The sequence below is a fragment of the Mauremys mutica genome, chromosome 1 (assembly GCF_020497125.1).
Source record: "Mauremys mutica isolate MM-2020 ecotype Southern chromosome 1, ASM2049712v1, whole genome shotgun sequence".
Lineage (NCBI taxonomy): Eukaryota > Metazoa > Chordata > Testudines > Geoemydidae > Mauremys > Mauremys mutica.
In genome coordinates this window covers 112484912-112510461 of record NC_059072.1, presented here as the reverse complement: position 1 = coordinate 112510461, position 25550 = coordinate 112484912, and the positions used below count along the sequence as shown (strand labels likewise).

At 47.2% G+C, this 25550-nt stretch overlaps 1 protein-coding gene across 7 annotated transcripts in view; it reads left to right on the top strand.

Moving 5' to 3' along the window:
* The window catches only part of CACNA2D4 (calcium voltage-gated channel auxiliary subunit alpha2delta 4), a 171079-nt gene that overhangs the window by 67123 nt on the left and 78406 nt on the right, over positions 1-25550 (top strand). For all 7 annotated transcript variants that reach the window (XM_045002242.1, XM_045002244.1, XM_045002241.1 and 4 more), the window contains 8 exons: positions 8075-8136; positions 8430-8497; positions 8673-8718; positions 10906-11003; positions 14557-14650; positions 16061-16156; positions 20841-20968; positions 24963-25043. In XM_045002242.1, the coding sequence (XP_044858177.1) occupies positions 8075-8136; positions 8430-8497; positions 8673-8718; positions 10906-11003; positions 14557-14650; positions 16061-16156; positions 20841-20968; positions 24963-25043 (673 nt within the window). The remainder of the gene's footprint in view (positions 1-8074; positions 8137-8429; positions 8498-8672; positions 8719-10905; positions 11004-14556; positions 14651-16060; positions 16157-20840; positions 20969-24962; positions 25044-25550) is intronic.

The following is a 25550-nucleotide window of genomic DNA, read 5'->3' as shown; positions in this document are numbered from 1 at the left end:
AATATTAGGTCACCTAGTCCACTCCTGCAGGATTATCCTTCATGGTGTGTTTTCCATTACTACATTCAGTGTAGTTTTAATTACGGTAATTCTCCCAAGTGATTGGGCATCCATCACTTCCACAGCCTTACAGATCTCATTGCCAGGAAGCTTTCCCTCTCGAAGGCCTTGTCTACATTAGGAAATCGCACCACTTCAGCCATCAGTTTAGCTGACCTGCTGCTGCTGACTGTAGCTCGTCCTTGTCTATGCTCACAGCTAAACAGTGGTCAGCACCAGTTCAACTAAACCAGTTGTTGACAACCCTTGCTGAAATGGTGCCATTTCCTAGTGTAACTAAGGTCTTACTTTCATGTGATTTACTTCTAGTTATAGCTCTTGAACCTCCCTAAATTATTCTCCTCCATCCTCTGTGTTCCCACCATTCAAGTACAGGTAAACGGTTGACTTATCCTCTCATCCTTGCATTGCCTGCATATGTAATGCCTTTATATGTTTCACTCTAAGTCAATCCAACCAGCTCTGTCATTTCATTTCCTTTCTCTGTGGTATAATTTGTCAACATCTTTCTGGTACTGAAGTGCCCAGAGCTGGATGTTATCTCACTGGAACTCTATAGAGAGTTACTATAATCTCTCTGCTCCACAGCATCAGATCTCTGCATATAGAGCCCCAACTCCCCTTGACTGCTGCCATATCACATTTGTCACTCCTCTCTAATTAGCTGCTGCCAGTCTCATGCTTACGGCTCTTTCAGCATTACTGTCTCCTCACTTTCTCCCTCCCATTGTGTAGCTGTGTTTCTCATTATTTTTCTTCCTCCCACTTCCAGTCCATTTTCTAAAAGGTTAGTTAAGATGGTTCCTAAGACACATCCTTGCTGTTCTCCACTTCCCACCACCTGATACGCTATTGTTTACCATTACTTTTCGTTTACAGTGTTTCAGTCCCTTTTCATTCCACATGAAAAATATCCTATCTAAACCAATATTAATTAATTTTTTGGGGAATAAAAATTTCATAAGACACTGGAGCAAATGCATTATGTAAATCAAATATATTGTATACACTTTATTCCCTTCATCTATTAACTTTATAATTCTGTCAAAAAAAATGCAATCTTGTTTGTCTGGTGAGATCTATTCTTTAGAAGCCTAGGCTGCTTATTGCTCACGATTCCATTATCATGTCAGGCAGGGGTCAGCAACCTCTTAGTTTATTGTATTGCTGCAGAATCACAATATAGTTTTCTCTGAGACATCCAAAGGAATCTTGTTTATTTTAACATTTTTAAGAATGTCACAAATGCCTAAAGGTTTCTCCATTTGCCTCCTTTTTTCCTTGTTTTTACTGTTCCCATCTGACATTTTCCTTATTTGCTTTTTTCCATCCTCTTTCTATATTTTCTCAATTCCAATTCTTTTTCCCCCATGTTCTTTCTAAATTTTCCCCATATTTTTCTTATCCTGTTCTGCTTTCCCCCCCACACACACATGTTTTTCTCTGCTAATTCGCCATCCCCATGTTTTCTGTTTCTCTGTTCCCTTTTTTTATTCTGTTACCACTATTTCACCCATCCCACTTCTAATATTGGGTTTTTCAAATAATTTCCCCTCTGTGAAGTGCACGTCAGGTTACACGTGTGCTCCATGAACCCAGGACCAGAAATTTTCCCTAGCAGCGTCCTGCTGGTCCATGCATGCATGCTCATCTTGTGCTCCACACCAAAAAGATAAAGCTCCCCTACCACTTAGTTCCTTCCTACCTCTTGTGGTCTAGGACAGAGGTTTTGTGTTCGTGCTGGCTTTTCAGCTCCTCTTTGTAAATAATAAGAATTTTTAGAGTTAGTTCTTAGTTAGAAATAGTTTTAGGGGTTTGGTTCCCTACATTTTGGACACCTCCCCCCTCAGTCAAGGAGTGTTTCTCTGTACTCGTCTCAACCCCAGTTCTCCTTGGTTTCAGGAGACTATGCTGAGGATCCCCAGCTTTAAAAGCTGCATCAGGTGCCACAAAGCTTTCCTGGTCATGGCCTAACATGATATCTGTCTGTACTGCCTGGGGGAAGCGCATGTCTCTTCCAGGTGCAGTATCTGTAGGGTAGGACTAAGCCATCCAGGGAGTTCTGACTCCGAGTCCCTCATGGAACAGTCCATGAAGGCGGGAACAACCTCTGACTAGGGAGACCCCCTGTATATGAGCCTGAAGAAGAAAAGAGTGACTCCTCCTCTTCAGCTCCAAGACTTCCACACTCCCTCTGGCTCCAAGAAACTCTGGAGAGCAGAACCGGAGAAGAAGGGGGAAGGGAGACATAAGTGCTCCCATAAGAACTATAGGGAAGGTTCCCCATCCAAGTCCTCTAAAAAGAGATAGGAGTTCCCATCCCATACCAAGTCATCAGTAGCTACCTGCTCCAGAATGGGACCATCCAGTACTGAGATTTTTTCAAAGGGAAAGACCTCCGCACCCTTTGTTCCTAGAACTGCTTCCTTGGCACAAAAACTCTCATCTGTACTGCCAGAGCCAGTGCTTCAGCAGCTCAAGTTATGGAAGCAACTCCATCAACTCCGGCTTGTTCCTCAGCTCCAGATGACCTCTTGGTGCTCCTGGAACAAGAGTCACCACTGCTTTCCAAACCCCAGTGCCCCATACCATTCCTTCAGCTAGTACCGATCTCCCTGCAGTACCCCTTTGCATCCCCATTCTCAAGCAGGGGTTTAGCCAGACTCTTGCCCGTACCATCAAAGAGCACCTCCTCTGGTACTGAGGGCTTCCCATCCAGATCTGAATCCTCAAAGTCTGAAGATGACTGACAGACCCACTTGGACTATGCCCCGTGGGTCCCTTGAGGTGATTGAGCCCAGACAGGACATTGGGAGTCTCCAGGGTATCTCTCTCTTCCCATCTGAGAGAGTACCCACCCTACTCCTACTGGGGCCCTGCACTGAGGGGGTATGATAGCTCACAATGGCAGTATTTGGGCCCAGAAGACCCATGAGACTACCACCTAATGAACATACTTCATGGCACAAGTGACCTAAGGAGATTCAGAGCTCCCAGAGAAGAGGAAGAGCATCTTCAGCCTCCTCAAGAAGTGCAATTAAAGCAACAGGAGGAAGAGGATCAACAGAATAGGAGGATATCATGCCAGTGACCTTGTCCTCCTCTTCCCCAGACAAGACAGTGATTCCAGTTTCCCCACTGTGTCCTGTTACCCTAAGGTCTTCCTGGACTTCCTTTAAAAGTGTGGCAAAGTTATTTCAAATCCCCCAGGAAGAGGCCCATGAAAACCCCACAGAGACTGCTGGAAATCCTTCATAGCTTGGCTCTGAGGAGGGGCTCTTCCAAGCTTATCCTGGAACCTGACAAGATACTTTGGCCCTCACCTGCCATGGTACCACCAGTATCCAAGCAGGATAAAGAAGAGATTCCCTACCTGCAAAAGGGTCAGAATACCTATTCTCTTACCCACCTCCCAATTCATTGGTAGTGTCTGCAGTCACTGAGCATAGCAGACACACAGGCCAGGTTTACACCACATGAGAGAGAGGCTCAACCTCTTTGGAAGAAAGATGCACTCCTTGACCTCCCTGCAATTTCAAATCTCAAGCTGACAAATGTTGATGGTCAGTTATGATTTTACCATCGATGATAAGCTAGCTGGCTTCCCCAGTAAAATGCCCAGGAAGTTAGAGACCGGTTCCAGGCCCTGACTGATAAGGGAAAGGTGGTGATGAGATCAGCCCTCCAAATGAACTTAGACACAGCGGTGAGGTCCATCGCAACTGCTGTCATAATAAGATGCTCGTCCCGGCTTCCCTTCTTGGGATTCCCAAAGGAAGTACAAACAATGGTGGAAGGCCTCCCATTCGAATCTGACGAGCTGTTCAGCACAAAGACGGATGAGTCTCTTCACTCATTGGAAGTCTCCTGAGCCACACTTCATTCATTGAGTATTTGTACACCTGTAATTAAAAGAGAACCCAGTACCACAATTTAGACAACCAACCCCACCTGTCTTTCATCACCAGCAGCAGTGTGAATTTCCATGCACGCATCAGAGGACACATAGGAATGGTGCCCAGGGAAAACTACCCTTTACTTCCCAACCACTATTACCTCTGAAACCAGCATTTTGACAGGCCATTTGAGAGCTGCACATCAATGGTCTCACTGGATCTAGTCAACCTCTCTGGTCGTTCCCCTCAATTTGGAGGCAGACTTCCCATTACCTATCTTCCTGGACACAAATCATGGTGGACAGATGGGTATTAGTGATTGTCTTCTTGGGCTACTTATCTCCCCAGTCACCTCCCTGCCCTTTTTCGAGATCTCTCTCATGAGAGGGTTTTTCTGTAGGATGTAAACACTCCTGGAACTGGGGGTGGTAAAACTAGTACCTCCAGCAGTCGGGAAAGAAGTTCTACTCAAAGTACTTTCTCATCCCTGAGAAGACAGGAGGATGAAGACCCATTCTGGACCTCAGGGAATAAGTGTATCTGCCACCTAAAGTTCAGAATGGTGACTCATCAATTGTCCCATCTCTAGAACAGGCAATTGGTTCACAGCCCTCGATTTCAAGGATGCCTGCTTTCATGTGGACATTCATCCAGCCCGAAGGAGATTCCTGAGATTTGTAGCCAGCCAACAGCACTATAAGTGCAGGGTTCTCTCATTTGGACTCTCAACGGTGCTGAGTGTTTATCGGGGTACTTTGCAGTGTTGTCTCCATACTGGTCTCACATGTTTGTTTCTGTCACCAACAGAAGTTGGTCCAATAAAAGATATTTTATTGTGTCTTGTGTCTCTAATACCAAGGTACTGTCAGTGGTGCCAGCTCACCCCTGCTGGCAAGGGCCAATGCTATACCCTTATTTAGACCACTGGCTCCTAAAGGGCTGATCTTACTAGGAAACATGAGAAGCAACCTCCATACTTCTGGATCTCTTTGAGAATTTGGGTCTCTGGTGAACCTGGAGAAATCTGCCTTGGAATCCACACAGCTGATAGAATTTATCATGATGAGGCTGGACACTGTGGCCTCCAGGGCATGTTACCAGGCAACCACTTTCTCGTCATTGGACTTGTACACCAAATACAGACGAACCCCAGAATGTCCGTACAATCCTGGCGACCCTGTTGGGTCATATGACTGCAAGTACCTATGTGGCACATTAGCAAGAATTCATTTCAGATACCTATGAGCCTGATTGTGGACTGTATGCACTCCAGGCAAGCACAGTCTTGACTTACTCATCATGGTTCCCCAAAGGGTCTTAGCCTCACTTACTTGGTTTGTGTGGGTATCATTCAACTCTGACTTCCAAAGACTATGACCATGGGTGCATCCTTCTTAGGTTGGGGAGCAAATGTGAAAGGGCAGGTTTCTCAAGGGACATGATCTCTGGAGAAGTCTATGCTTAATATCAGCATGTTGAAACTAAGAGCAGTCAGATTGCCCTGTGAGTAATTCCTCCTGCCCAACTGCAGCTAGTCAGTCCAAGTATTATTAAACAACATTATGGCAGTCTGCTATGTCAACAGCTGTGTGAGGAGACCATTGAACTTTGGAACTGGTGCATTCCCATGTAGATTACCCTGATAGCCACTGACCTGCTAGGATCCAAACACCCTGGCAGACTCTCTAAGCAGATATTTCTCCACAGAAAACTAGTGGAAAGCTGCATGACATGACTCTTCAGATGGTGTTTTAGGTGTGGGGACTTGGATCCATGATCTCTTTGCCTCCCATGTGAAGTGCAAAGAGTTCTGTTCTAGATGGAGGGGTTGCACCTTAGGCTCTCTGGGTGACACTTTCCTCAGACAATGATCAGGAGTTGTTAGGTATGTCTTCCCTGGCTCCCTCATTACCATGGGTTTTGAGGAAAATCAGACAGGACAAGATGTGAGAGATTTGCATAACACGGGGGTGGGCCTGTCAGTTCTGGTACCCTATGCTTTTGCAGCTATCAGCCTGGCCTCCTTCCCATCTCCCTTAACTCAGGATGAGGGAGGGACTGATCACTGCACCTAGTCACACTTCACATGAGGGTATGGTATTTGGATGGATGTCAGAGTTAGAAAAGGCCTGTTCAGCTGATGTCCAGGGCATCCTGAGCAGTGGCAGAAAGGACTCTGCCGGGAAATGTTACAAAGTAAAATGGGGAAAAAAAATGTTTTGATGTGATCAGTCAGGAATTCCCCCTTTACCAAAACACATTCTGGATGCATTGTACTACTTCATATCCTTAAAATCCCAGGGGTATTTATTAGCTCCTTCAGAATACACCTTGCAGCCCTCATGGAGTTCCATCTGCCAGTAGAGAGCTATTCTGTTTTTTCTCATCCAGTCACTTCCCACTTCTTGAAAGGTATGATTTAGAACCCTGGATGAACAGAGAGAAAAGTGGCCTTGACAAGAGATGGTATTTACTCTGTGGCCCTACTAGCCTAGCAAGAAAGTGAAACTGACCAGCTGTCAATTTCACAGTACTCCAAAGCCACTCTTACTTCTACTGTTCTGCGCTGCTGCTGGCAGCGGCATTGCCTTCAGAAATGGGCGCCCAGCAGCTGCCACTCTCTGGCCACCCAGCTCTGAAGGCAGCACCATGCCAGCAGCAGCGCAGAAGTAATAGTGGCAGTGGGGTGCTAAGTCTGCTGTGAAAAATGATATTGGCAAAGTTTCTTTGCACTCTTCACCCAGTATTAAACAGTACTAAAGAGTATTAAACTATTTTTAAAAAAATAATGTTTCTGCTTATAACAATAATTTGATAAAAATGTGTTTTAGTCTTCATTTAAAAACAGTGAGAAAAGGTAAATTCATTTTAAACAATAAGGTTATAAATTTAGCATTTAAAATAGTGTTAAATATATTTTTAATTAATAAGAGGGGGATCACACTCAGGCTTGCTGTCTGAAAGGGGTCGCCAGTATAAAAAGTTTGAGAACCACTGCTACAGTGGCTCTCTCACACTCAGATTCACCCACCGCTCATCTCCTGCCCTGGTTCTAGTGAGGAGTCACATCACTGCACTTCCAATCCAGAAAGGAAACACTCCAAGAAATGTTTTTTACTACAGCAGCCTCAAAGAGGAAGCACTTGTGCCAGTCCTGCTAAATTCCATTGAAATTGACACTTTCAAATGGAAAATGTCAATTTTGACACGTTTTATTTTTTATTTTTCCAAAGCAACATTTCAAAATGAAATGAAACATTTTGAATTAAAATGCTTCTTTAAATGGAAATATTAATTTGAAATTAAATTTTTCAGTTTGAAACAAAATGTTTTGGTTCAAATTGACATTTTGTTTTGATTGAAAATGTTGTTCTTTCATTTTGATGTTTCCGAATTGAAATTTTTTTTAAGAACTCTTCATTCCATGAAAATATTTGATAGTCTGACTTTTTTGTCCTGATTCAGGATGAAAATAAATATTAAAACCAGCAGCATTTCCCACAAGATGGGAATTCTGTTTTCCAACCAGTTGTAATCAGTTTGTAGCCCCTGTTCTGGCTCTTCCAAACCCATTCCCTCCCACCCTCCAATCCTCCTCATCCGCCTCTCTGAATCTTCAGCCAAAGCGTAACAGAGGGAACCAGGGAAGCTGGTGAAGATAATGAATTGTAGCCCATGGTGGGGTCAGGGTCAGTCTGGGGCCTTGCAGGCCCTGTGCAAAGAAAGACCAGCAGGACCCAGCAGTCTGGTTATGCAGTGAGCATATAGCTAATGCAGTGAGAGGGAGGGCAGCTTCCTCACACTTTCTGCTCTCTGGGTTGTAATCCCAGAGTTACAGTGTTTTACTGGCCTTGCAAGGATATTGAATGGCTGAGTGAGTGGATCTTTGGAAAACATGACTTGCTGAACATTGCATACTGCATCATGGCCTCAGACCCGGCCTGTGGGGATGGCTGTTACTGGAGTTTATCAGATGCTTTGGTTTGCCTTTGGGGTCATGTAGCCAAATCACCGTTGTCACTGGGGTGCAGTAGGATGGTGTATCCCTTCCCCCACCTTAGGGTTGTTTTTCAAAAAGTTTATTCCCCCCTCCTTTATTTTTTTTTTATTTATTCCAGAAACGGGTTCTCTTTCTCACTAACGATTATTTCTTCACTGACATCAGTGGCACGCCTTTCAGGTGAGCAAGTGTATCTCAACTTAGGGAATGTACCTCTTGGGGGGGGGGGGGAGGGAGACATGGCTATTTGGTCCCCCCTTCTCATGATATTGGTTAAGACAGAGGGGTTCCTTCCTTGCTCCCTTGTATTGGAGTTCAGATACTCTTACTGCTTGCTTGGGGATGTTCTTTTGTTAATAAGAGAAGAGTGAGCTGATGGCATTGGGGATCATAGCTCACCTCTCAGGGAGGGCAGTGTTAGATGTAAACATTTGACCTTCTTGACAAAACCTCTGTTTTCCCCCTGACTGCAGCCTGGGTGTCGTCCTCTCCCGTGGGCATGGGGAATACATCCTGCTGGGGAACACTTCCGTGGAAGAAGGTAGGTTAACCTGAAACAGCCTGTAGAGGGCAAGGATGCTGAACTTCATTGGCATCCCAGGGATGAGCTTGTGCCTCCCTCACCTCTCTGTCCCCTACCTCACCCTCTCAGCCTCTTTCTGTGTGTTTGGTTCATTGACTGATCAATAGACTTATTGGTTGCTTTCTTGTTTCAGGCTTGCACGACCTGCTGCAGCCAGACTTGACCTTAGCTAATGAATGGTAAGTAGATGATATCCTGTTGATGGTGGAGCTTTGAGTTGAGATCACTGGCAGAGTTAGCTCTGCTCTGCCATCCTCCCTGGCCTTGAGGAAAAGCAATGTTGTCCTGAAGTAACTGATGGTGCCAGAGTTTGGTGCAAGCTCCTGAGACTTCCATCACTTTCTTTGGCAGATTATTCTACAGCCTGACCCATCTCACTGTCAGGAAAGATCTCTTGATATTCACCCTCAATTCTCCTTTGCACAATCTCATCCTATTCCTGCCTAAAACTGTGCAACAAACCATAAATCACACACAACTTTGTAAAGTAGGATTTTGTTGCAAGGTCAGATTATGCTCAGTGAGAAATCAGCTTGGTTCACATGCCTTTTAATTGAGCCTGGATGTGGTTTCTAGTGAACCTGGAGTTGACTTTATTAATGCAAAATCATATCTTGCAAAATTTGTGCTTTTGCTTGGTTTGGCCATGAAACAAAATGAAGCTAGGCATTTTCAACTTTTGCTTTGAGATTTGGGATTTGTGTGTACCTGAAACTCAGCATTAAACTCTGGCATGTGAACCTCAAATGGACCAAACTAAAGCAATTATTTGCAAGAAGCACTGCAAAAAAAACCAATTTATTATACCCTAGTTAAAACCCCTCAAACCACCATGAACAACATCTCTTCCTCCTTGTTTCATGCACAGTTAACATATATATAGTCAAGTCATCTGTTCACCAGCTTTACATAGTCACTTCTTCTAGTCTTGCCTCATAAACCATTTGTCATAGGTTTATTCCCCACTTTGAACTTTAGCGTTCACAAGATGGGGACCTGCATGAGCTCCTCTAAACTAATCCTAGTCTAGATCTGGTCCTGCTGCCACCAGTTACGTTTAAAGTGGATAACACACTGCCTGTTCCCCCAAAACTCTCCCTGGGGAACACAGATTCAATCTCCCTGAATCTCAACACAAAGGGAAGCAGCCCACTTCCCCACTCCCTCTCTCTCCTAGCCTACTCCGGAGAGATACACACCGATTCAACTCCGTGAATCAAACCCAGGAGGAACTCACTCTTCCCCCCTCCCCTTCCCCTGAATTTCCACACGAGAAGGAATTAACCAAGTCCAAAGAAAAGAAAAGAATTTATTAAAAGAACAAAAAGAAAGTACACTATCTCTGTAATACCAGGATGGAACAATACACAGAGTCTAACCTATAAACCTGGAGAGAATTCCCCCTCCCCCTTTCTTTCTCAGTAAAAGCAAAGTAACAGCAATAGAAATAAAGAGATTCCTTCAGCAAAACACACAATTGCAAAATGTAGAAATAAACTTATAATACTAGTACACCTTTCTAATACTCACTAGACTGAATAGATGAAAAGTACGGCAGAAACCTGGGAGGACTTGATTAAGATGTCTGGACTCCCTTAACTCCCAAGAGAGACTCAACTCAAAACAAAGAACACAGAAAAAAAACTTCCCTCCACAGAGATTTGAAATTATCTTGTCCCTGATTGGTCCTCTGATCAGGTGTTCCTCAGGTACTGCTTGTTAACCCTTTACAGGTAAAAGAGACCTTAACCCTTAACTAACTGTTTATGACACCATTCCTTAAAGTTCTTTAATAATTTGTGTTTTTCTTTATACCCCTCCAATCTGACATTGAAGTGGCCAGAACTGAAAGCAATATTAGAAGCTGGTCTCTTGTGGAATACAGAGAAGTGATCACCTCCCAACTCTGCATCCTGATGCCTCTGCACACGCAGGCCCATTGATTTATCTTGCCACCATATCACATTGCAAGCTTGTTCACTGTCTAGTTATCTGTCTCCTTTGGTATTGCTGCTTTCCAGGTTTCTCCATCACACTGAATATTGTTATAAGCGGGCTAGTGCATATGTTACCATTGCCTTTGCTGGGTGAAATTAGAACTGCTCTGCTGTGTGTCAGAGGAACTATACTGTGAATGAAGATGCTTCTTTAGTGCAAGTGGTAGCGTCCTGTGCTGTTTTTAACAGGAGGAGCTGGGTTCTATCCATGCTGTTCTTGTTAAGTTCTGAGCACCCACGGCGTGCAACATAATGACAACTGAAATTCCTAGGTGGCCAAGGATTTGTTACAATATTTTTTTCCAGATCACTATTTTCCTGGTGTGTTTGCTTGAAAGTGATTCTCTGTGTTTCTTTCCTTGCCACCAGGATTTACTGCATCACCGATATTGATCCAGATCACCGGAAGCTCAGCCAGCTGGAGGCCATGATCCGTTTCCTCACAGGAACGGAACCCGATCTGGAATGTGAGTGCTGGAAATGAAAGTGACCTACTGGAGCTCTCCTGTGCCTCTCCACCGTGGAGAAGGGCTGTGGGAAACTTAGTGCTGCTAGATTGAGCTCATGAGCTGTATGCTCATATCTGCAGAGCTGAGTTCAAACACTTGCTCACTTCACAAGTGGAAATAAATTGAGTGGCCACATCCTAATCCCCAGCAAGTGATTGTTTCCATTTCAAAATTACCCCAAAATTAAACCGGATTGAACGTCTCTATTCAGGAGAGAGCCAGGCCTGTATTAGGTGAGGGTGCTGCAGGCCATATTTGACAGAGCTGTGGGTGGAGCCAGGAAGGAAAGAGTGCCTGTGTGTAGTTCAGAGCTGTGTAGTCCTAAAACAATAGTAATAACATTATTTGTATTGTGGTAGATCCCAAAGGCCCTATTCAGAGCTGGGGTACCATTGTATTAGGCATTCCCTCAAACACAGGGTAAAAGGCAAGCTTTGCCTTACTTCAAATTCAGTCATTAGCTCTTTAGGGTAGACGAAGTGGGTGTGATGGACAAAGGAGAGAAATGGACAAGGGAGGACAAATGTAATGAAAAGATCATGTGGATTCATAGTTTAGATATTGCATTACCTGATGTTCCCAGACAGTTTCAAATCACCTGAAAGTATGTTTGGGTTTCCTTTGGGTTTTGAATTAAATGAAATCAGCTATCGCCAACTGCTGCTCTACCTGAACATCATTAGCTGGTTGATGAGTTGTAAATATCAGCACAGAAGTGCATCTCGAGGAGGGATCTGAGGGAAGAAAGAGTAGTGGCCTTATTAATCAAGTCAGAGGGTGCTCTATGAATAAGAAGTAGCATAGAAGAAAGCACAAAGATATTTGTGGGACACGCAGATAAATGGCTGTTCAAAACTGGCATCATTGGTGGCACGAAGGATGCAGGAATGATGCTATAAAAGTCAAGAGCAAATAAGCAGGGAAGGGCAGTGTAGTGAAGGGCATTAAGGGTGAAGACAAGAAGGTTGAACTTGATGAGGTAGGAAAGGGGAGCCAGTGGAGGGATTCAGAGGAAGCAGGGAGGGTGTAACATAGAATTATGGGAACGGTCAATGAAAGACTGTCTTAGTAGCTTTGTTTTGAATGGACTGGAAGGAAGTGAGATGTGTGTCAAGGAGGAGAATGAGGTATATGATAAGGGCCTGGATGACAGTTTTAGCCATATGGACAGAAAGAAAGTTCAGATTTTGGAATTGCAATGGAGGACGAAGCAGCTGGATTTGGACATGACCTGAATGTGTTAGGAGAGGGAGGAGTCAAAGATGACCCCAGCTTACAGGTCTCTGTGACAGGGAGAAGAGGGTCTTGTCAATAATAGCAGAAAACGGGGGGAGTGGGGAGAGCATTAAGGAATGATAAGGGTTTCAGTTTTGGACACGTTAGGGTTAAGTTAATGGTGAGGCATCCAGGATGAGATGTCAGGCAGACTGAAAAAAGGGACAGAGTAGATGGACACAAGTCAGGAGTGAGGAAGATTTGCATGTCATTGGCATGAAGATGGTGAGGAAGCTATCTGAGGTAGATGAGATCTCCCAAAGTAAAGCTTTAGAGCAGGGGCCGGCAAACTTTTCAGCCTGAGGGCCACATCAGGTTTCCGAAATTGTATGGAGGGCTGGTATGGGGAGGCTGTGCCTTCCCAAACAGCCAGGCGTGGCCTGGCCCTTGGCCCCATCCGACCTCTCCCACTTCTCGCCCCCTGATGGCCCCCCTCGGGACTCCTGCCCCATTCAACCCCTCCATTCCCTGTCGCGCCCCCCCCCCGGGAGTCCTGCCCCATCCACACACACCCTGCTCCCTGTCCCCTGACCGCTCCCGGACTCACCACCCCTGACTGCCCCCCACTGCCCCATACAACCCTTCCTCTCATTCCTGAGTGCCCCATCCAACCACCCCTTCTCCCTGTCCCCTGACCGCCCCCGGAATCCCTGCCCCTGACCGCCCCCTGCCACCCCATCCAACCCCCTTCTCCTTCCTGACTGCCCCCCTGGGACCCCTGCCCCCATTCAACTCCCCGTTCCCCGCCCTCCGACTGCCCTGCTTCCTGTCCACACCCCTGCCCCTTGACCACCACCCCAAACTCCCCTGCCCTCTATCCAACCTCCCCTGCTCCCTGCCCCCTTACTGTGCTGCCCGGAGCACCGGTGGCTGGCAGCCGTGCCAACCGTCTGGAGCCAGCCACACCACCGTGCAGCACAGAGCATCAGGTCAGGCCACAGCTCTGCTGCTGGGCTGCCCAGCAAGAGCTCTCAGCCCTGCCACCCAGAGCATTGTGCAGGTGGCGCAGTGAGCTGAGGCTGTGGGGGAGGGGGAACTGCAGAAGGGGGGTAGCCTCCCGGGTCAGGAGCTCAGGGGCCAGGCAGGAGGGTCCTGCTGGCCGGATGTGGCCTGCGGGTCATAGTTTGCCCACCTTTGCTTTAGAGCGAGAAGAAAAAGGGGCTAAGAATGGTGCGCTGTGGGATCTTCCAGGAGAATGGAGGAGGAGAACCCACTTAAAATAGAGCACAGCGGCTTTGTCTAGACTAGCATTTAATGGTGTGATGTTAGATGGTGTTAGGTAACACACTCCAAAAGTCTAGTGTGGATAAGCCAGTGTAGATTTTAATATGTGCCAAGCAGGTCAAGTTAAAGCTTATGCTCAGCTGCCTTGTCCACACCAGATTTTACAGCTGTTTAGCAAGTATTAGCAAACTCCTTCCAACAACACATCTTTACATTCACCTCTAAACAAAGCCTATAGGAACAGCCAAAGAATAGGAAAACTAGGAGAGGACAGCATCCCTGAAGCCTAGTGAGGACAAGATTTCAAATTTCAAGAAGGAGTGTGTGATCCACTGTCAAAAGCAGAGAGGTCAGAGTGGACAAGAATGGAGTGGAGGTCTTGAGATTTGGCCATAGATCATTTGAGACTTTCGTGAAGGCAGCTTGAGTGGAGTGGGCAGAAGCTTAATTAGAGGGGATCCAGGACTGAGAGAGAGGAGTCAAGGCAACAGTTGTAGACTGCCTGTTCAGTGAGTTCAGGGGTGAAGGCCAAAAGGGAGGGGGAATAAATAATTCCTTTGACCCTGTTTTGTTTGCTCAGCCTTTTAACCCCCCGAGCTTTTGGGCTGACAGAGGGTGACCTCTGACCCTTTAAAACTGTGAAGAGTGACCAGTGCGCTGAACTGCCATATGAAAGTGACCACCTGAACCCCACAGTTAGGGTCACTGCACTCATGTACAGCATGACGGTGAGCTGCCCTGACTGTAATGCTGTCTGTGTGGCTGCTGCTAGATAGTCTGTGAGAGTGGCTTGGTCACACCCTAGTGAGGGTTCCCCCGCTGTCCTCTCAGCCAAAGGTGAGGCATTCCTGGGATGGTCAGCAGATGCAAGTGGGATCTTCTTTTTATTCTCTGTTGTTCAACCCCCTGGATCACAAGTTAGGTCAGTAACATTGCTGCTGTAAAGGCTATCTAGGAGGCAAAGGGATGACACCATGCTCACTCCTAATCATGTTTGGGGGTTTTTGCTCAGGTGATGAGGACTTGGTCCAGGAGGTGCTGTTTGATGCAGTGGTAACTGCGCCAATGGAGGCCTACTGGACAGCCTTGGCCCTCAACATGTCTGAGTAAGTATATGTGAAAACACAGCTGAAATTCATTCAGATCCCATGGTCGTCCTGGGAGTTTGGACAGGGTCTCCTGATTCACTGGTGAAGCTCTGTGGCCAAGTTAAAGGAGCAGCTTGATTCCCTTTGTTCCAGAGAGCCCATAATAGATCCTTACATAGCACTAAGCTGACCACAGAAGCAGGACATCGATCTCCCTCTCAGGAATGGACTCCAAAGAGGAGGAGTCTCACATTTGAGGTACTGGTAATAGATACAGAAACTTACACTTCAAAGTCATGAGTTCAAATCTCACCCAAGGACAGTAGTGACTAAGCTTTGTTACCATGTGACAACTGTTCCTTGAACTACATAAAGCGAATTGGGCTGAGTCCAACTTCTATTGGAGTATCACAACTGGCACTAGTTGGCTCTCTTACTGACACTGAAGCCAAGGATTGAATGGGCCATAGAAATTGACCTACCTGTCAGACGTAGGGATGGTGCCTTCAGATCAGGGTTGAGGTACACAGATGGAAGCTTGGACTGCTGCTGCCAGGACTGAGAAGGGATATAAATCTAGAGGTTCTTGCCTCCACTTGGGGTTTTTTTGGAGGCAAAATTTTCCCACGGCTGCTACCACCTGGGCATCTAGGCCACTAGCACTTTAACACTGTGTTGTTCAGATCTGCTTGCAGCATGTGTTATAAACATTGGCAGCCATGGTTGTCTTATCTGTATTTGGACTCCCACTGTTGCTACCATTGGTGGAGTTGAACGAGTGGTAGGAATGGCAGGAAATTTTTACCAACAAGCCCTTGTGTAGACACAGCCTTAGTCTGTCATCCACCACATTCCTCTCACTTAAAAAGACAGTGCCATGTCCATAGCAGCTGGCCCTCTACACTGTGAGCCTCTTCACAACAACGTCAGGTCTGAGCTACCTACAACTCCAGCAAGGTTGCCCTGCGCCACTCAGTTACGTCATCCCTCGCAATCCCTTAATCTCCCTGTCCCAGACAGAGTTTGGGTTCAGCCCTGGGAGCACACCCATCCTCTCTAAGTAACTCATCTCCCAACCCAATCCCATATGTAAATAACCTGCAGCTGGGCGGGCAGGAGTAGAGGACTAAGTTCTCTCTGTAAAGGGACAAAATGAACAAATCACAAAAGTGTGACTGAGAATGAATAGTAAAATCGTAATAATCCTAATTCCCGCTTGGATTTTCAAATGTGTCAGTTCTGGTGTAACCCTATTGAAGGCAGTGGCATTATATCGCAGGCGAATTTGGTCCTAAATACTTAAGAAACCTCCCACTCCAATGTGTTGCCCTCTGAATCTCCACTTTGGAGGTCCTTACTACATGGAAGGCTTAGTTCTAGCTCTGAGAACTAATTCTGCCCCTATGGGTCTCTCTCTCTGTCCCACAGTGAGACTGAGCAGGGGGTCGAGACAGCATTTCTGGGCACTCGAGCCGGCCTCATGAGGAGCCTCCTGTATGTGGGATCTGAGAAACTCTCGAACAGGCAAGTTCTAAAATGAAACTTCACTGAGGAGTTTCTCCTAGTCTCTGTGAAGGAACAGCATGAAAGTGCCACTGTGCCTTGAACAGTATCCAGGGTTACAGAGAACAGAATGGGAAGCAACCAGGGGGTTAGTGGAGTGGATCTGTCCGATATGTCATAAAGGATCGGGCAGGGCACTGTTTTGTGCTTGTTCTGTTTGTTATATGGCAAAAACCTGTCCCAGAATGCACTGGTTTCAATGTAAAATGTAGGCCGATTTTTCTGGGAGACATAATCTTTTCTTTGATCGTTCTGATCCAGGAACGGAAGGGCCCCCCGCCGCCGAAGACCCCGGGCCCCCGGAATCCTCTGGGCGGCCCTGTTCTGAAGTCCTGGTCAGGAATAGAAGAGCTGTTGCCAAGACATTACAGCCAGAAGATCTCCAGTGACACTTTTTGTGAGAGTATGGGTTGGGGTCTATGCTTTCATTTTTGGGCCATGTTCCAACTTGACTAGTAATACTCTGCCTATCTCAATTCCCCTTGCAGTTTCATTTGCTGGATATTCTATCCCATACAGGTTCTTATACTGCCCTCATCATCATAGTATCTGAGAACCTTCCAGGGGGTGCATTACGCAATGTGACTAACTTCTGTCACATGTAGTTAGTGTCTCTCTCATTCTCTCCCTAGAGGGAGAATTGTGTGTGTAGTGGAGTGTTTTGGCTTGGGAGGATTTTGGTTAGAGTTATTTTAGAGTTATTCAGCTGCTTTGAGTTCCTGTTAGAAAGTAAGCTGAATAAGTGTGCCCTGCACTTGGAGCAGAAGGTGCTGAAGTTTGTGATGGTCCTTTGTTCCTGTGGGAATTTCTTCCACAGTCTGGGACCAGCCCCTGAGAAGGTTCCATTTCCTGCACAGATGAGCTTCACCCTTATGGCAGAAAGTCCCATTGTACCTGAGAAGCCAACTTGTCAGATATGCTGGGCCCAGGCCATTGACTGCTTTGAAGATATGAAGGAAGACCTTGAACTCGACTCAATATGCTGTGGGAAGCCAGTGTAGATTCCCTGTCCTATACTGCTGGCACATAGCATAGCAGGTGCATCACTCCAGTGGTGGCTGCATTTCAGTGGCAGATTCCTGTATATAGTATGTAAAGCTCTTCCAAATCCTCTGGAAGGGAAAGAACCATATGAATGACCAATCATTGTTATGTCAAAATATACAGCAAAAGTAAAGATCTGAAATAAAGAAATTGGTGAGGGGGAGGAAGAAGTAGAGATCTTGCAGGGAAATCTGTTACCTGGTTATTCCTGGCACTCCCGCCAGGTATGGTTTATGTTATGGCAAGTGCAGAAGCCCATAGATCAATTTTTTTTGTTTGAAAGGCTCCAATGAGTCTCTGGAACTTGGCTGTCCTGTAAGGGGGGCATCATTTATCCCTTATGACCCCCTTTGCCCTTCTCGACCTGGTCATTAGCTCTGTCTATATCTTGTTTTCTTGATCAGGCAAGACTCAGATCCCTCCCCCATCTCTCTTTCACTGAGCACCATAGCCAGTTCCTGGTTCTTGACTGAGTCAGAATACTAGGAATCTTCATTCCCCTACCACACAAATAAAAGGGCTTCCTTGTGATCTCTTTCACAGCCTCACTCTTGTGCTTGAGAGCTGAATGCGTGAAGGGGATTAGATTTTTTTTTAAAGGAATTCAGACATAGGGTAAAATGTTCTAAAGCACCCAAGTCCCATTTTCCAAAGTGATTCAGGCACCTAGGAGCCTAAATCACTTACACACTTTTGAAAATGTTATCCAGAGTTTTTTGGTTGGGTAACTAGTCCCACTTGCATAGTAAGTGCAGGCCTCTCATCTGCACAATGATCCCTGTGATGTCGCCTAAAACATTACCTGGACTAACAGCGTTCCTTTCACCTACACATGGCACCTGTTGATACTTTAATAATTTTTTTCATATCTTAGCTCATTACTACATCTGTGACCTATGGTAACTAGATCTCTTCCCTCTGCATATGGTAACACCTGTTAATATACCCATATTGCAGATGTTAGCTGGAATAACACAATCCCTACAGTGCTACAAATAGATATACTGCTTTTGCAGCTCTGGGCTGGGATATAGGATTGTTCAGACCTGCAGGGTACCACACAGCACAGATTCTTACTTTGCACTTCCTTGCATCTCCCTTTTTCAGTTTCATGGTTCATTCTTACCCACAATAGAGATGACTTATGCATGTTAGTGTGGCCGCAGTTGGATGGGCTAAGTGAGATAGGTGCTACCTGTTCACCAAATGGCAGCCTAGGTAGGTAAAGAGTTTCAGCTTCAAGGATGTTACTTATTAGCTATACCCATCCTATCTACCACTGGGTACGTGTGGTAGCTGAACAGCCTGTGCTGGGGGGTGATGTGGACATAGATGTGGACAACAGCACCACCTGGTGGCTCAATCTGGAAAAAGTCATAAGATCTATGTGACATGCTGAGCAGAATCCAAGAAGCGGAGAAACTGGGAAATAAGGCTCTTGGGTCATGCAGATAATTCTCAGTAAGATCAGATGTATTCCTAAACCTAACCTCGGTCTTATCTGTCTGCAGCAGTAGCATTTGTAAAGCAGCTGCCACCATAGTATTTAGGTGCATTATGCCTTATTTAAATTTTTTTTTATCTTGCTTGTCTGCAACTGGACCGCTGTATTCTCTCCTCTTACCAGAGGTGTGAGAGTCTTATGGAATATGTAAGGATCAGTTTATTTGGGGCTGCTACTCTGTATTTGACAGGATATGCAACCATCTCTGCTGAGGGGTTAGATCTTTGCAAGAGGTGTGACTTGTTCTTCAAAAAGAGGAGTAGGCTCAGCATGGTCTTCTATAGCCAAGGGTCCTCTGCCTAATTGCACTTTCTTGGCAGACAAAGGATTGATACAAGACTCTATTAGTTGTAGTGACTCTGTGGACTGGAGAATTCTTGGGGTGTTGCGTTGAGCTGGGGTTCTCAACCTTTTTCTTTGTGAGGCCCCTCCAATGTGCTATAAAAACTCCTTGGCCCACCTGTGCCACAACAACTGTATTTCTGCATATAAAAGCCAGGACCAGCAAGCAGGGCGATTGCCCAGGACCCCAAGCCACAGGGGGCCCCACAAAGCTAAGTTGCTCAGGCTTCAGCTTCAGCACCAGGTGACCAGGCTCAGAGCCTCAGGCTTCCGCCCTGCATGGTGGGGCTTGAGCTTTTGCCCTGGGCGTCAGCGAGTCTAACACTGGCCCTCCTTGGTAGATTCCTTGACAAGGGCGGTGGAGGCTTCCTAAAAGTGGGGGCACCATGAGGCCATGCCCCCTACAAGGCCATGCCCCTGCCCCTCCTCTTTCCCTGAGGCCCCACCCCCTGGCCAAGCCAGAAACCAGGCCTTGAGGGACGAAGAGCTGCAGCCAGGCCATGGTAAGAGCCACCCGTACAGCTGTGGGGAGCTGCGGACCCTCTATCTGCCCTGGATGAGGGACCCGGGGGGAGGGGACATGGGCCAGGGGCTGCTCTCGGACCCCCCCACCCTAGACAGGTGGAGGGTCCGCAGCTCCCCACGGTTGCCAGGGCCAAGGTCGGGACTTTGCGGGGAAGAGGAGGAGGAGGGTGCCGGACATGTGGTGAAAAGTGAATGGGCCAGGCCCATCAACTTTCAAAAGTGGGCGGGCCATGATCCCTTGGCCCCTTTGTTCTGGTGCCCCTGCCCCCTGAAAGCTGCTCCCAGCCCCGGACCCCTGGCTGAGAACTGGTGGCGTAGAGAGACTGTCCTGGTGGTTGTCAAGCCTAGTCCATTGAGAGCTTTGTAGATCAGTACTAGAATCTTAAAGTAACTCTGGGGTGTGATGGATAGTCCACGTAGGGCACTGCACGCAACTCTCTTGCCGAGATGTGTCTCTTCGAGATGAGCTGCAGTGTGCTGGATCAGCTGAATCTTCCCCAGCGCTTTCTAGGTATAGGCCATTGCCATAATCCGGCCTAGAAGGCAAAGGCCATGTCTGTAATAGTGAGGAAGGAGGCACTGATTTCTTGCCTGTCAGGTGGGAAAATATATTTCTAACAACCTTCCATGAAGCTCCAAATGTGGGTTTCTTCCAATGGCTCACGTGCAGGTCACACACTCAGCTTCCCCAGCACCACCAGTGAAGTATCTTGGACATCTTGACTTCATGACTTGTCCTAACCAACTCATCCTATAAAAATGCCAGATCCCTTCCTGTGAAAGAAGGGGTGGGAGCCATAATTTCCCAATCACTGTGCTTGCATGAGTGTTTCTGTCTCTCTCAGTTCTTCCCTGCAGTTTGTTGGACACAGTTAACTTTCTGCCCTGTGGTGTTCCTGGTGTACCTGTATGCTGCTAAAGAGCAGCCACCTTCCACCCCTGCAATGGCTGCATTTCAGCAGTCGATGAACTGACGAGGGTACCCTGTGTGCTGCATATAGTTTGTAAACTGCTCTGGGGTCCTTTGGGGTGAAAGTTGCTGTCTGACTGTAAGGTTAGTATGTCACCGACCTGTGACTATCCTGACCCTGTGTTGGTGCCCTGACAATGCTAAGTACAGAACATCCCCCCAGGTGGGCACTATGCTGAATGCAGCTGAGGAGGGAGAAGTGGGTGTCCCTGTCCCAGATGAAGGAGGCAATTTTTACTTTTTTTTTTTCTTCCTTACAGGAAGTTCCTGACCTTGGGGGAAAAGGAGAGTATCTTCACCATGGATCACTTCCCCCTGTGGTATCGCCGAGCAGCAGAGCATCCTCCAGGGAGCTTCATCTACAGCATCACCTCAGAAGAGGGTTCAGGTAACCCTCGTCTTAGCACTACAGCAAAGGAGGGAGATGGAGAAAATAAATTTGTCACTCACAGTCCCCTGCTCCCTGTCCCCACCCCATTCACCTTTATTATCCTCTTCCTGCAGGAATGAGCTCTTACACAAGGGGAGATGGTGAGAGCCATCCCCGGGCTGCTTGTTAGAACAGAGAGAGGGAGACACCTCACAGCAAGACATGGACAGGAGAGGTGAAGAATGGGTGAGGCTGCAGGGCCCAGAGTAGATGAAGGATGGATGAGGCTGCTGAAAGATGCATGAGTCTGCTGAGCAGGGGAAGACAAGGAATCAAGTGAGGGGCAGGGCCGGCTCCAGGCACCAGCATCCCAAGCAGGTGCTTGGGGTGGCAATGTGCAAGCGGCGGCAGTCTGTGTGTTTTTGCCCCCAAGCAGCGCACCGAATTGCCGCTGTGGATGGCAGGAGCAGTCTGTGTGCCGTTAGGGCCGCTCGCGCGTTTCTGTGGCGGCAGCAATTCAGTGGCAGCTTCTATGTTCAGCTGTCCACAGCGGTGCAGCTTCTGTCTTCCGGCTGAAGACAGAAGCTGCCGCCGAATTGCCGCCACTGCGGAAATGCGCGAGCTGCCCTAACGGCGCAAGGACTGCTCCCGCCATCCACGGTGGCAATTTGGTGCGCTGTTTGGGGCAGCAAAAACAGTAGAGCCGGCCCTGGTGAGGGGAGATGGGAAGGGATGCGAGGCAAAGTAGAGGAAGGACAGGCAGGCTAGCTGGCTGGAATGATTTGAGTGGCAGTCAGGGGGCCAGGTGAGAGGAGGTGTGATTTGTCCAGGAGTCACTTTTTCATGGTTTTCCATGAAAATTTTCCCAAGTTGGAAAATGAGCTTTTCACAGGGGGAGGGAGAACTTCACTCCCCTCGCCAAAAGCATGTCAATGGTCCCCACCAAACATGCTGAGTCTCATGCTGGTTCTGTAGTGTGGGTGGGCATCCCCTCACCCCATGGAGCCCCAAAGTGACAGCTGACTAGCAGCTTTGTTGTGTCTATGCTCAGGATGTGACTGCCCCTGTGTGATCTCCAGAGCCTGCAGGGACCTGTGCCAGGGTGGAGGAGGACAGGAGAGCACAAGAAGAAAAATCAGAACAAAATACCATGTGACGCTCATGCAATGGAGATAGAAATCCCCTCTGTGCTCTTCCCCAGCCCCCTGCACTCAGGCACTGTCATGGAGCGCAGCGCTTTCGCTGTAAAAGCTTTTTGTAGCATTGTGGTGGGAGGGTAGGTGGGAGGGGAAGTGAGCAGCACGGAGAAGAAAACGAGGATGGGATCCAGAAGATGAACCAGGATATAAAGGGAGGGGGAGAGAAAACACACTAAACCTTCCATCCATGCTCTCCTCTCCTCCCTGCCCCCAAGTATACCTCACTTAGAGTCACCACTAGAGTGAAGGGCAGAGGTGGCAGTCGTGGCACAAGGCATCTTCTGCCAAACTACATGCAATAGAGCAGGGCTTAGAAAGTCAGACATTAGCACCCCGCATGGGTGCAACCTCCTGAAATCCCTGCAGTAGCTTCCTATCAACACCCAGTGTGAGAGCAGTGTGTACCTTCATCCACTATGCCCAGTAACCCATGGGACCAGGTGTCAGTTGCTAGTCACTGTGGGACAGATCCTGCGGTCCTTGCTCACCTGAACCCTAATTGACATCAAAGGTAGCTTTGCCTTAATAAGGACTACATAAAAGCTGGGTTTTGTTTGGTTCATGGTATCCCTTAGCCATGATCAAGCTCAGGGCCCAACTGTGCTAAGCACTGACACATAGGAAGAGACAGTCCCTGCCCCCAAAAGCTTACGTTCTAAATAGATAGGACAGACAAAGGGTGGGGGAGGAAGGAAGGATTATTCTTAGGGATCTACTTAAATCATGGAGAAATCACACATTTTTCATGGGTGGGTCATGGCATAAATAGCAAATTTCACAGATGGTCTGGTATTGCCACCATTACTTCTATGCTGCTGCTGGCCACAGCACTGCCTTCAGAGCTGGGTAGCTGGAGACCAGATTTCACAGGGGAGATGAGATTTCATGTCCGTGATGCAATTTTCACACCTGCAAATTTGGTAGACCCCTAATTCTACTCCCCTTTTTACAGATGAGCAACTGAAGCACAGAGGGAGTGTCATTTGCCCAAGGTCACATATTAAGTCTGTAGCAGAACTGGAAATAGAACACAGATTTCAAGCATCCCAGTCTAGGGCCTTCACCACATGATCATTCTTCCTGTATTTACAGCTGTGACCCAGCAGGACCGGGAACTTCACATGCGCCCCCCCCCTCCCCAATGGGGAGTTTGATCCTGCATTTGTCGTCTACCCAAATCCCCTACAGGCGTCACAGGGGGGGGTTGGGTTCACAAGGAGTGCAGGATCAGGCTCAAAGCGTATGAACATCATCTGGCAGGAAAGGTCCTTGTGTTTCACACGTGCTTCTCTCAATGTGTGCAGTGCCCTTGTGCAAGTCAGTCTGACTTCAGTCAAAAAAATCCACACATGACCTCAGGCTAAAACACATAATGCAGCTGCAAAGTCGTGTTCAGGACGCGTCAGACACCAACAAGAATGATGAAGGCAGAAGTAAGACAATGACAAATGCTGGGACTGTGGGGAAGGAAAAAGGACCTAATCCATCTGCTGGGGCAAAGCACTGAACTCTACAATATGTTGCGAAGGAATGAGTGGCAGAATAAATATGCTCAGAAATATGACCTTCAAAATGTCCCTGGTAACTGTAAAAAAGAAACCACAGCCCCTATTTTGGTTTTTTGTTTCAACAAATCCAATAAAACCCTACAAAACTGGAATCTGTCCCGAGGACAGTTACAGACTAAAATGACTGAGTTCAACTTAGGAAATGGCACACTGCCTGAGATGCAGTTCAGACTACATGTGCAACCATGGTTTTTGTAACCAGTGTGTGGCACAACCTACACAGGGCCAGATTGTGATGCCCTTTACTTGGCCATGGATGAGTTAGGGGCCAGAATCCTGTTGGAGTTGAGGTCATGGCCTCATCCATCCTCCATCCTGCCCTGCAGAGTGGGGCTGGTGCACCAGCAGAAGCAACCTGCTCTGTCCTCGTGCACTGTCTTCCATGTGCATGTGCAGCCCCAGGAGAGGCTATGCCTACTTGACGTACAACCACCTCAGTGCTCCTCATGAGACAGAGTACACGGGCCACAAGGCCCTTTATGCAGAGCTGTTCTATAAATGGCACAATCTAGTCCAAGGTTTGAATTGTGCCTGCTTTTATGCCTCAGAATAATAGCTGAACCATGTTTGTGCATTCACTCATACGACACTGCCTAAACTTTGTTTGTGTACCAGTGCACTCTGGGACAATCTGGGCAGCTAGCCTATACTGGCTCAGTAGGAGAAAGCATAGAGGACATGCACACAGAGAGGCACCAGTGGCATGAGGTGCAATGCGCTCTGGAGCATCCTACCTCACAGAAAACAAGGAGGATGAAGGACTGGCTTATTTGAGTGGTGTTCCTCTAGTTTTAAACAGGACTAACTGAACCCCAAACTTGGCCTTATAATGTAATGACACAGCCCACTTATTGAGACAGGTAAACAAACTTGAGGTGGGCAGGAAGGTTGGCTGCAGTTTGTCAGCGGTTATGTACTTTCTTATTTTGAGGGCAACACCCTTACTGTCATGGGCCATTCCACCAAGAGGAAATCCGGTCTCCTGAACTGCCAATTAGGATGCTTCAGTGTTCTGGGAAATTCAGGCATGAGATTAGAGTTGAGCTTTTCGATGTTGGGGCATCCTGTGTGCACTGTTATCATGTGGCCTCCCCCACGCACCCAGTCCATGTCAGAGCTGGCTACTTCAGTGAGCTGCGTGTTTTTTCTCTGTGGAAAGTAAAGAGCTCCTGGGTGTGGTCTGCACCCCCTTCCCCTGGCAACAGAGGGAAAGTAACTGAATCTGCTACATCTGTGTCTTGGCAGAGGGAGGTGGAAAACCAGAGGTGGTGACAGTGAGCACATCTGTTGCTGTGACTGTGGATGGGAAGACGGCTATTGCTGCAGGTAGGAACTGCCAACCACAGGTTTTTATTTTGTTCTTGAATAAGAGGGTGGCACAATGTCTTGCAGGGGGGAACCTTCCTTACAGTGAGATCTGTTACCCTGTGGAATTGTCTTCCTAAGAAAGTGGTGGAAACTACATGACTTGTGTTATCGAAAACTTGACTGGACAAAGCACTAGAAAATATACATTATGGCTCAATCCTGCGTTGGGCACAGGGAGAGGGACTGGGTGAATTAACAGGGTGAATTCTGCTGCTGCTATCTGTGAATCTATGGATTGGTGCGGTCGTTGATTGTAGGGCAGAAAGCTTGCGCAGTGGGTAGTTTTGGAGCTTTGAGATCATTGTACTGTGTTTGGCCCAATGGAATATTTGTGGTGCTTACACTAAGTTTCAAAAGAATGAGATGTGCTTGTACCTCCAGTCGTTCTGCTGACTTTGAAATTCTTTCCTGTAAATTCCCACCATTCCCTGTAAATCTGATCCTTGTGCCCCCTCTAAAGGAGTT